Source organism: Triplophysa rosa, linkage group LG2 (genome assembly GCF_024868665.1).
Source record: "Triplophysa rosa linkage group LG2, Trosa_1v2, whole genome shotgun sequence".
Lineage (NCBI taxonomy): Eukaryota > Metazoa > Chordata > Actinopteri > Cypriniformes > Nemacheilidae > Triplophysa > Triplophysa rosa.
In genome coordinates, this window is record NC_079891.1 from 26267112 (window position 1) to 26280172 (window position 13061).

General features: G+C 38.7%; 1 protein-coding gene across 16 annotated transcripts in view; it reads right to left on the bottom strand.

Moving 5' to 3' along the window:
- trpm3 (transient receptor potential cation channel, subfamily M, member 3) overlaps positions 1-13061 on the bottom strand; it is a 115299-nt gene that overhangs the window by 60655 nt on the left and 41583 nt on the right. For all 16 annotated transcript variants that reach the window (XM_057363043.1, XM_057362977.1, XM_057362994.1 and 13 more), the window contains exons 2-3: positions 1445-1524; positions 146-347 (exon numbers count right to left, since the gene is read on the bottom strand). In XM_057363043.1, coding sequence (XP_057219026.1) covers positions 146-347; positions 1445-1524 — 282 coding nt within the window. The remainder of the gene's footprint in view (positions 1-145; positions 348-1444; positions 1525-13061) is intronic.

Sequence of the window (13061 nt, forward strand, 5' to 3'; positions counted from 1 at the left end):
AGAGTTTAAAACTTGATCTGGCTAAATGCTTATTATAGAATTAAATTCTGAAAGGTTTATGAATATTTAATCAGAGTTACGTAATGCCATCGTTTTAATACTGTAGCCTTAAACTCTTGTTAATGAGTGATATGAATGCTTCTACCATTGCTTTGTTGCTGTGTCCTCCCCCCTGGAACTCAATGGTACCGAAGGCATCGGTGGGACTGAGCTGTGTGTGCTTGCTGATGGACCATTTCTCCGACAAACTGTCATTCTTTGGCACACGCTCTGACTTCTCATTCTGATTGGATGAGATGCTGGGGGGCAGGCCGACATGTTGACCAATTAGACGGCCACAACAACACCTGTTGCAGAAGACAGAAGCAGTAAGAAGTATGTGAAAACTTAATATTTTTACTTTCACTAGATTTTTATTGTCATTAAAAGTTTTGAGAACCTGTTTGTAACTTTTTGTAGGATCTATTGACAATAATGCAATATAATATGAATACCTACGTCTTAAGAGGTGTATAAAGACCTTACAAAATGAAGCGTTATGTTTTTAGTACCTTAGAATGAGCTATTTCTATCTACATACACCACGGGTCCCCTTGCATAGAATTCTCTGTGTTGTTTCTACAGTAGCCCTAAACGGACAAACTTCTCTACAGAGCGCGCTTCGTAAAAATCTTCGCACGCGCTGCCTCTGTGAATGTCTGGAACTGCACTGCGCTGCGCTGCACGTCTACCAAAACACCGCTTCTCTTAAACTTGCTAAAAGGACAAGCTGTTTAAACTTGAAACTTGCATGCAGCTTGTGTTTCTCTATGCTATACTCGATCCTAGCTCCGCACCGCAAGTCTCCATGTGCGTTCGCAAGTGCACTTCCCATCAACCTGCCAAAAACCAAAAAGGTTGTCGTTTTAGGTTTCAAAATTGGTGTTGAAAATTAATATTTACTAATGTAAAAAGAAAAACAAGAAGAAATACATTACCATTGTATTTTAAGTGTACTTTAAAGTAATATAAATATAGTATTACCTCACTTTATTATTTTGTTTATTGTTCATTAAAAAGTAACTACTTTTTTATTTTTAATAGGTAAATATAATTTGTCACACTATGTGCAATGTGAGCACCAAACCGAATCTCCAGGTGCTCTCTTGAGAACCAGATAGAAAAACTTATGTGCTCCCAGATTATAGGATGTTTTATTTTAAATTTAATTTTGAATTCTTTATTGAAAATTCTTTAAAAATAAGTGTTTCCCAGATAGATTGCAGTTTTAAAAGAGGCCACACTCAGATTTATTACAATGTTTAAGAATAATTGTCTGTTTAATAATTAATAGTATGCTTCATTATGACTCAGTTTAATTACATCTGCTTTTATCAGTGTAAATGTTCAATCCATCTGTCTAAAATATACCTTGGAGAAAGACTACGACAGCAGTAGTACTTACCTATGGGGGTCTTTGGTGCTTACAATAATGTGCACACATTCTCTCTTGCTGAATGCTCTTTCTATCCATGATTTCTGTGCCTGGGGAGAAACACAATAGGTCTAAGTAACAGAAAGCAGTAGAGGGAGAAATACCAGTTTCCTGCATCCACCTGAGAAACCAGTAAATCCAAAGCTAAAAAAGTCCACATTCGATCAGCCTTCTTACAAGGCAGTACTGAAAAGTGGTGCTTTATCCTACTTCAGTTCTGTTCAGTCAGGATTACGTGTGGTGATTCTGAGGTTAAAATTACAGTGTGATGGAACCAAGGCAACCCATTGAATTTCAACATAATCTTTTATTACCTCATTGCGAAAACCATCCATTCATTTTCAATCAGAGACTAATTTGATTTGTTAAAAGACAAATGACATCCTCTTATTTTATATTAAGAAAATATATCTGTTTCTTGCTGAACTAAACACAACAACAGGGCCATGACTCCCACGATACACCATTACGTGTCAACAAAACGCTAGCCTCAGAGAATAAAAAAGGAGATGGTGGGATTTAGATTTTCCAGGAAAGCCCCCCACATGATGACTCAGCGAACCAAGAGCGGGCGCATCACTGACCACCTACACTGGTACATCTTTACGCCAATATGATCAGATAATATAGATCTGACTGCACACGATGCTTTGAGAGTGAGCGTGAGAACAGCTCTTTGTTTTCGTGTTGGTAAAAAGACTGCTGATGGCACAAGAGTGTATAACGCAAGAGCCAACTGTCGCTATGCAAAAAAAGAGGAAAAATAATCTACATGTAGTATTAAATCAGACAAACAGAGGGCTTCCCTGGGCGAAATATACCTGCATTTCTTTCTCAAGTGTGATGAATATAATCAGCTTAGTCTCAGATGAACTACATGTGTTTTTAATGTAACAAAAGCAGGTAAACTATATTAGCTACTGCAGGAGACCTCATACACTTCATAAACTTCTTATATTGTGTTTCTTGTCTGGTTTGTGAATGTTGACATGATTCTCCAGACACAGGAGAAAGCAGCAAAATGCTTGTGGTGTAATTAAGTTTTGTCCTAGGGATGTGCTCCCCTGAGACACAAATAACAGCTTTGCTCCTTGTTGGAAACATCTCACCATCTATATGGGATATGTATCAACTTATAGACAGCCACAATGGTTGGGTTAGGCAAATGGACAACAGCCAAAAAGACACACACAAAAAAGAAGAAAACATCTTTTTCTTCTTCAGTTTTTTCTATACCAACAAACTATTGAAGCAATAGTTCAAAGAATCAAATAAAAAATATGATTCTATCCTAAAAGTTAGATTATAACATTTTGATTTACAGAAAAACTTAAAGAGATATTCTCAATTCTAAAAAATAAATCTTTTATCAGATATCCAGTAAAACATATTACAAATGTACAGTAGTATACACAGAAAATACTTTTACATTTGCCAATTATCTGTTTATTCAAAATCCACCAAAACTGTAATTAACCTACTGTAGGCTATAGAAATATGTAGTTGTCTTGAAACAACAGTGTGAAAATTACATAATGTTAAATCACTGGTAATTACCTGTTTTGTATCCTTATCTTCATAAATAAACTTTGAACTATCCAGAAGTCATAAAACACTTTTTTCACAGTCCAGATATTCACAGTTGCAGTATAAGTTCTGTTAAAAGTCTGCAGACTTTAGATGCCAAACATGTGTCCTTGTTAGCCGAACCCCACTCTGTTAGGATTTCAGGACTAATCCCTCCGGAGACTCACAGCTAACAAAAAAGCCAGGACTGCCCCCTCTAACCCTGTTCCGCTAACCCAATTTGACACCCCTACAATAGCAAACTCTCAACAGTGGAGTTCAGATGTGAACATCCATGTTTCCCTTTCTCACATTCATATACACAGTGTGACAGTTGCAAACATGCATTTCGTTCTTATTGGTTCCCTGGAAAATCTTAGCATGGTTATTTTTACTCAAGCTTCAGTTGTGACCAGTGTCTCTCCCGTGACCCTCGAGCCAATCAGAATCATCCCTTACATCTCTACATCAGCACAATTCACAGTCGCCTCGCCCAACGCAGACACACAATTATATGAGGGAGGATCAGAGTTCAGTCATCGCACAATCCAGCAGAGATTAACAATGGAGGTCAGCTTCCTTTTTTTGACATATCATGGTAATTATATCAATCCTGCCGAACTTACATAACACCCTCACCCTACATTCAGAAATAACGTGCACACAAACACAGCGCAGAGTGCTGATATGCCACCTGTCACCTGAATGGGTGTCAGTTCGAGACAGATGGAATTCTCTAAGCTGTCTTTCATTTTTCTCCTCCCTACTGTGGACCTCAGAGAGGCAGCAAAGACTGATGGGACGGAAACACACAGTGAGACCTGAGATATGTAAGATGGAGCTTATTTAATACAGGGGCATGAGTGACAGGAGGCAGAGAAGTTCAGGCATGGAAATAGAAACAAAATTTGATGTTAAGAATATCTCAATATAAATTTAGAAATGTCTAGAAATAGTGTCATTCCATTCCATTTCAACATGTCAGTTGATAGAGTGATCAACAATTGTTCTTAGGTTATATGGCTCACATTGCACATTCCATAAGAATATGTTTTCTATACGTAATAATGTGGTTGAGACAGCACTACAAAGCCACAATGTTTGCGCTTATCAGGAAATTAACCTTCTGTATAGAAATATATACAGTAGTTGTCTTTGCATATTAAAGGGAGAGTTCATCCAAAAGTGATCTTTCATCATTTATTCATTTTGAAGAACATTGGTAACCAAACACATTGGTCCCCATTGACTTTCATTGTACGGACACAAAACCACTGAGACAGTTCTGAAAAAATACCGTCTTTTGTGTTCCACAGAACAAAGAGTCATATGCATGTCATGAGGATAAATAAATGGTGACAGAATTTATATTGTTGGGTGAACTATCCCTTTAAGATAAAATAAGCTGGAAACTGTCAGTAACAATTTTCCCAGTATCCTCTGCTCCCTGCCCTTGCACCTAATGAGGTGTTGGGATCTTAATAAAGGCACTCCAGCGAGAATTAATTTAATGTAGATTAGAGCTTTATTTCCCCACTGTTTAGCCTAATTAAAGCCGCCACAGATTAGTTGAAGACAGTTTATACGGGGGCATTGAGGACCAGAATACTGGCAACATTGATAGCATCACAGATCTCTCTGTGGGCTTACAAGAGAGCAAAACTTTAGGAAACAGAGATTGATACTCTGATTATGAGGTCTGAGATTAATAACGTAATTTAAGGAGTATTTGCATCTGGTTTTCCCATAGGATCACAAGTGAGTGCATTTCCAGGTAATGTTCGCGTCTTCAGTGATCCTGGAAAGCTGTCAGAAGAAATGAAACTATAAGAACTGAACCCAAAACCTCAAAGGAAAAGTTGCGCGTTCACGAGAGCATTTCGACGCATGCGCATTAGTTTGTATGGTTGGGCAAAAAAGTGCAAGTCTTCCTCAATATCGAGATCATCAGACATTTTGCGAACATCAGCTTATTTACAGCGTGTGTCTGCTTGTAAACACAGAGTTGCGCTTCCGGGTTGTCAGTCAGAGCGCCGGCGTCTGCCCCCACCGAATGCGTATGCGTCGAAGTGCTCTCGTGAACAAGCACCATAGACTGCAAGGCAGAGGAGAATATATCGATTAGAGTCGTTATTTTGGTTTGTTTTTCGCACATAAAGTATTGTCGTCGCTTCAAAAAATGCAATTGAGCCACTATGAGCAGATGGACCAATTTAACGATGTCTTTAGTACTTTTCTGGACCTTGACCACAACAATAACCATGATGTCTATGAGGAGGCCTGGAAATCTCTCGGAAGCATCTAAAATATCTTTATGTGTGTTCCGAAGATGCAGGGAGGTCTTATAACATGTTGAACGTGGTGAGTAAAAAATAACACAATTTTGATTTTGAGATGAACTTTTCCTTTATTGAATCATGCTTTACAAAATGGGCTAGAGGTATGTATTCAACAGCTTACAGATTCAAAAGCATACAAAAACAAAACTTTAAACTTGAGTAATCTAAAACTCTTAAAACCGGGTTGCACCGGCAAATTCCGAAATTTCATTGAAAATTGTTACATATGCTGTACAAGCATTGTGTTTCCCGCAGAGTCCTTCCTCAGCTAATGGGTGCGAGTCTGGGATGCATGAGAACATGACAATACTCTGCAGGCACTCAAATGCCTGTAAATGGATTTTTGAGCCTCCGTAGAGGACAGATCAAGATGTTTTCACAGAGAAAAAAAAGTCTAAGAAAAGGTTTTTCCATTCCATTAAGTCTGTGATCATCTAAAAGCTTTTATCAACTGCAAGGTGAGGTAGAGGTAAGATGAACTGAATTAGTAAGGGTCATTTGCTGAGATTTTGCATTGAGCAAAGAATAGAATTTGCATAGACGTCTAGCAGTGCATACGTAGACATCACCAACACCACACACACAAAAACTTGCATTAGATGGCTTTTAACTTCACTTTGGCTTGTGTTTGGGATGCTCGTATTCAGTGGGAAGTTCAAGAGTACAGGTGTGCACCAGTCTTTTCAATGAACTTAACCATCAAAATCGGTCCCTTTCAAACCAGAGTTAAAGGGATAGTTCACCTAAAAATAAAATTTGTGTCATCTATGCACCTTTTTCTTCTGTGTAACACAATTGAAGATATTTTGAGAATTATTTCCGTGGTTTTGTCCATACAATGAAGGTCAATGGGGTCCAAAGTTGTTTGGTTACCAACGTCCTTCAAAATATCTTCTTTTGTGTTCTGCAGATGAAAGAAAGTCACACAGGTTTGGAATACTCACCCTCGTGTCAAATGGTGAACAAATTTTAATTTTTGGGTGAACTATCCCTTTAAGGTTTGCTAGTAACCAATGTGGTTATTTGGGTACACCAAGGTACACCAGCACCAAACCAGAACTAACTGTGGTTACAAGTTTATGTCATGGAACGGGGAGGTGAGAAACGGAGAGAGGACCCAGGCGCAGATAGCGGGTAAGGGGTTAACAGACTTTTAATAATAAAACTACAAAACAAAGACCCACGTGGGGGTAAAATAACAAACAAGGGTATAACATGACAGGTAACAGGAACACGGACTAACTAAACCTAACAAGACTAAAGATAACATATGACATAATTACAAAAGACTAGACTACACTGACAAGACCTGAACTCACCACAAGCAACGAGTGACACACACAATGAAAGAGCACGGGACAGAAAACACAAGGGCGCTATAAAGGGGATAAATCAAGAGGTAACAGGTGTGGGGCATGAACTAATAACGAGCACTAATGAGGGAACAAGAGGGCAGGAACAATGACGAGACCTGGAGAGAGTATGGCAAGCCAAAAGGGTCAAAACGCCTCTCTCCACATGAAACAAGAGGTTCTGCCATGGCTCTGCCACAAGATCAATAAAAGCAAGACAAGATGGGGCAGAACCATGACAGTTTAATTGTTATTAACATGGTTTTATCAAAATTGAGTTCAAACATGATTTTCAAACGATTTTGTGATTCTGAAAACCATGTAAAATGTGAACATATAATTGCCTCTTGTCAGCTGTCCGAAACTATGATTTACTTACAATACATACAGTATATGGCCACACAATAATAAACACACACAATATCTACCTAATCTACTCAGTAACAGACGGCATCCACCCCTCCTCATTTTAAGAGGCACTGAGGAAGTTCCCTGCTCTCTTCCTTTTCAGCATCCTGCAGCTTAGCTGCTCAGTCATGAAAACCAACAAGAGAATCCGACCAACCCTGAGAGTAGTGTGTGTTTTTATGTCTGTGAGTGAATGTGTACACATGTTTGTATATGTCTGTATATATTTTCTGTACCCTGATTTAATAACTGACCTAATCGGTTTGTTCTGCGGTTTTATAGACATTATAAAATGACCGCATGTTGGTAAAGCTAAAGAGAAGAGCTATTGCATACAGTTACATCATTTACCGAAGATTTGCAGTATATCAAATATCAATGGGTTACAAAACAAAACCTCTTGAAATGTCAAGATAAGGTCAAATATAAAGTTACAATACACTTAATATTAAACTATGATGTGCCTGTGTCAATAAGGGTATTTCTAGGAGACAACAGAAAGCAATCCTGTAATTATTTTTAAGGCCTGGCCAGTTGTGTTTTCTCTAGAAGCTCTTCACATTCACAGCATTAATAGATTCACTCACATTCCACGGTCACAGCAGCGTTCTCAAGCCAATTCAATCAGTGTTAGATTTCTTATTTATGCTGGCTCATAAAGCAAGGCTGTATTACTCAAGCACCCAATGCAACCTCTATCACACAAAGGCTAACTAACACAAGCTGGTCTAAAATCCTTCCAGTTTTTAAGAAATGCAAATCCCTGTAGGCTGAGTAGGATTAGTTTGTGTGCAATAATGGCAATAGCTTGGCAGAGCATCTATTTGAAATAATAGAAGAATCTTGATATAAGGGGAAAGGTAGATAAAGAGAAATCTAGATTATGAGTGAAGCCTATATGCGAGCGAATGCAAATAAGCCACTAACTGCTGAATGATTCAAACTTCAGAGATCCAGAAAAAGTGTGCGCGTTGTGCAGGGACAGCTATAAACACACATACACAGTAATTGAGTGCCTAAAGCAGGGTGACAGAGCTTGTTTTAGGCACGTCGGGGCCAATCCATCTGCGGACCTGCAGAATAAGCAAAGGCCCCCATTCCCATAGGCCTCACAGGTCCCAGAATGCGCTACCTCAACCAGCTCATAATCACTTGTGGCATGACCATTCTGCCTCACTCCAATGACAACAATGACAACATGAGTACCTAATTCTCCCTTCCTATCTGAGAGAGAGAGAGAGGAGAGAGAGAGAGAGAGAGACCCCCATTTCATTCAAACCATATGACTCTTCTACTGTGGAACACAAAATATACGATTTTTTGAGGAAAAAAATAATTGAATAAACAAGAGCTATGCATTCAAAGCTGGACACATAAAGCCAGGTTCATTGTAATGGGGAAACATTTATCCACTTGCACTTATGTCTAAAATAATTTTGTCAGTTATTCTCCAACATTTGCACAATAAATTTAAGGCAGCGGCTATTTGCTACAGATGCTATTTACACTAAGTTTAAATAGCAGTAGGTTGTGCTTACACTAACCGAAAATAGCTGTATTTTCTTTGGATTAAGTAGAAATAGTAGTTAGATGCTATTTACTTATAAATAGTAACAGATAATGTTACTATTTGCACCTCAGTATTGTTGTGCATTAAACATTATGCAATAATAACAGAGTGTAAATCATAATATTTATAAAATTATTAAAATGATGGCAACTTATTGAGATATTGAAGCCCTACACCTACCCCTAACCTTACCCTAAACCTAAATGTTATGAATAAAAATGAATTTTTAAATGCCTTTATGATCTGTAAGGTTATAGAAAAAGGATAAAGAGCATTTTCCAGCAAGAGGTGGAGTAGAACCCCAGTCTCCCATGCCAAGGTATACAGACTTTACACATTACGCCACTGGAGTCACTGTTTGAAATGCCATTGTTCTTACACTTTTTCTATTCCATTCACATATTGGTGGGCGGAGCTAGTGCAAATAGTCTCTGCCAACAAGGCACTGTAAATAGACACTCCGTAAATTGCAAATTTAAACACCTTTAGGCAGACTCTCATCATGTCTTGTCACTAAATTAGTTTAAACATCAAGGTTTATTCCCTCTCTGTGGGTTATTTTGTGCCAGTCTGACCATTCAAGATGTGTGTCTCTTTTTTGGGCCGTTTCCATTTCGGCCGCTCCGCTTCTTTTAATTGAACCAGCATTGGCCCGTATTTTCATGTCACTTGGTGAAAGGTGTGAAATTACCTTTCCGCCTGCCAAAGTCGCCCTCTGTTTCCCTTAGTAATAATGACCTGCTCTTCCCTCCACTTCTCATCCTCTGTTCTGTGAATGGATTTGTTCGCACTCAGCAGTGCTTATTAAATATGACATGCTCGCGGGTCAAGTAAAGACAGACACTGGGTAAAGTGTGAGGTCTTACTGACCAAATGGCCAATGTCACATCACATTAAAGAACTGTATATTCACAAGTTCGCCTCGCATATAATAACTACAGATAGGGACAGATATTATGCGTATTTGGCGTGCTGTCCCGGGGAGAGGGCTCTGAGCTCGGTGCGCCTGCCCCTTGTCCGGGGAGAGGGCCCTGTTATACTGCGGTAAAAATAGGCTGATGGTGAGGAGTTGGCGTGGAGGAGGGATGCTGCGAAAATGTAGAGAGAATGAGGGTAAGGCGTCTTGTCTATTTGTAGGGGCTTTCTCCCGGGCTAAAATATGATTGGTGAGATTGGTCATAGCAAGCCAGCCGGGTTAGTTATCTGCACGTGCTCCTCCCGAACTTTGTTAATAAAACATAATTTGTCTTATTTATGGCATGCAGTATTTTCTATGGATAAACCCCTTCCAATACAGGTATCAACGCATCTTACTTGTGTTGTCTGATACAGTATATCCTTCACTACTTGTCATATGGTAGATCTAAGTTCTTTTGTAACCTTGAACTAGAGCCATGGCCATCTCCAAAGGCATAAATCAGGCAAGCGCACACACACAAATTACTGGTATTAATATCCTTGTGAGGACACACACAATAGCTGGGTTTCCATCCAAAGTTGCGAATTTAGCATATGGGCAAAATTTATTTTGCATAAAATATTTGCGAATAAGCACCGTATCCATCCAACTAGTCAACCGTCACTTCCGGCACTAAATATCAGTAAGAAAGGTAGAAGCCACTGAATATAATAATTTCCATATATAATAATTACTTGCGCAAGCAGACGAAACACAATAAATGCGATGCTTTTGTGGATGCCTGCTGGTTGGAAAACGCAGTCGTGACAGTTCTGGGAGGCAATTACAGAAATAATTTGACGACTTTGCTCAGGCATTTAAGAATGACCATAACAACATTTCAGATGCTATGCAATAAGATCCGTAGCCTGGTTATGCCGCGGTCAGATTAGACTTTGAGCATGCGAAATTCGTTCGGACGGTGCTGCGAAAATGGGTCGGAGCGATTCCTACATCTTTTACATTTCTGCACCGAAAGGTCACGCTGTGACTTTTTGATCTTCTACTGGTTGCAGGTCAGAGTTCACCAAACTTGAACTTTGCTACGCAGTGAAATATCTTTGGACGGGCTTGCGTTTCCGGTCTGTCGCATTCGCATGTCTCATAGTGCAGTTACATGACTTTTTGAAAGAATTTATTTGGCAAATGCGTTTCCATCTCCCATTATTCGCATTAACCCTTTTTTTGCAAAAAAGAGAACCAACCTCAAGCACGCGTAAAAACTTTTCAGATGCAGAATTATTGTAACTCTCTCTCTCTCTTTTCATTCTCTAAATTTATTGTTTTTTATTTATCTATCAATGACATCACCCTTAATTGAAGCCTTTTAATTTGATCGTGTTGATGTCACGGGACAAGGTCTCATCTCCCACATTAAAGAAAAGAATTCCATCCACCTCATTCCGTCCCCTGGTATGAGTGACTTTAATTCCTTCAGTTTTAATCCCATTACTGCTGCTGTTTCCTGAGAACACTAATCCAACATTAAATGCGATTAAATATACTGTATTAAAGGAACTGCAGCTGTAATATGAAGGACAATGAACAAATCGCTTGTACTCCAGTTTTCCCTCTCAAACAATATAAACATTGTTGTTCTCGAGTGTCATCATTAGCCTTGTTTTTTTGTGACAGTGAAACGTTTTGAGAGTAATCAGAGATGCTTTTGAAGGTTATTGCATTGCAGCAGGTGATTGCAGCTGTTTCAATGAGAAAGATGGAAACAGAAGTAGCGAAGCAGAAAAACCTTAATACCAACACACACAAGACAAATGTTTCCCTCAATCCGAAGCACAGCGGCTCTTCATCTGGCCACATTCTGAGGATAAAGTAAGAAAGCGGTTTCAATTTGGAGTCTGTAATAGAGGTTGAGTAGAACTGCTAGTGTGGAGAAAAACCCATTCCATCCCTGTGGACACACACTTCCACAGTGAAATGCATATTACATGATGCATTTATGCAGTAGCAACAGTATGTGTTTCAGCCATCTTGTAAAACATCCCTTAGGGCTGTATTTACAGGATTTTGGCAGTAAAAGTACAGGGAAGAAAAACAGAACCCACACAGCCCACACATAACAAGTAAAAGCTGATCTTGTTGTTTCTTTTAAATTAAGGACTGTCCATGCATTTAAATATAAGCATCATTAGCTATGTAATAGTTTTATTAAATGACCTTGTTATACAGGACTTAAAAACGATTACCAAGGGCAAAGGGAGACCTGCAGTACAACATTCATTCGCTTGATACAAATTACAGATATTTTTTCCATTATCTCAGCAATCAGCCTAACTACAGGTTTGCTGTGATTCGAATGTGGACCCTGTAATTTCATGTAACCCGCAGTGCTTTCACCACACTGGGTCTTGTCACAACGCCAAAGACTCTGAAGTCAATGACAAAAGGGAATAATCAAGTACTGTTCACCACATCCATCAACAATAATTTACATGTAAGTCATGTCAAGCTTTATACTGTATGTCAGTAGACGTAAATGTCTTGATAAAAATTAAAGGTTTGTTTACATGCACGTTGTTAGACTTTCTTGAATTTGGCTGAGCAGTCGTTGGGTGGCTCGCCAACGTATTAGAATGCTTCTGATACCTAAAAGAAAAGTAAGCTGGACCAAGTTCAGGGGAAAAGTGTTTATTGAAGATGCTCGTGTAGCATAGCGGTCTTCTGGAACTTAACCCAAGGTACAGTCTGTGTGACCAGACTTTATACCTGGTAACAAATGGCCTTCAGACAACAGACAGATACCACGAGGACCTCCTACTGGAGAACTTACAATAGACAGGATTGAAGGGCCATTAGTTGAATCACACCTTTACAGATATATGTTAATGACAGGTGGGGCGCAATCATAATGTGATCAGCCATATGGTTTACGCCCTTACCTATATAGATGTTAATTACAGGTGGGGCACAGACACAGTCAATGTCAGATGTTGATTACATATGAAAGAATGACACAAAATCCTTCAACGTGTTGATTTAATGGTCAGAATTCAGTACCTAATTCGCTCTACAATTAAACCAATGTCTTAATAACAGGAAAGGAAGTAGTAATATATATATATATTTTTAAATATATTAAGAAACATGGCTGATTCTGCTTATAATAGGTGGACATGGCAACACCGCTCAATCTCATAAATGCAGCATAACTGTTGCATCTAAAAACAAAATTCTATACTTAAAAAATGCTTGGTTGTTTGGTCCAGTGGTTGGGTAAAATATAGACAAAATAGTTTAAATGAACCTGGAAAAAGTCCATATTTGATCAAACCATGGGGTCAAATAAAAATGATTATAAATTCCTTTAATATTAATATATTAATACAATATTCGGTTTCAACTGATATTTTTTGTAACCATGGATTAAAACAAGACT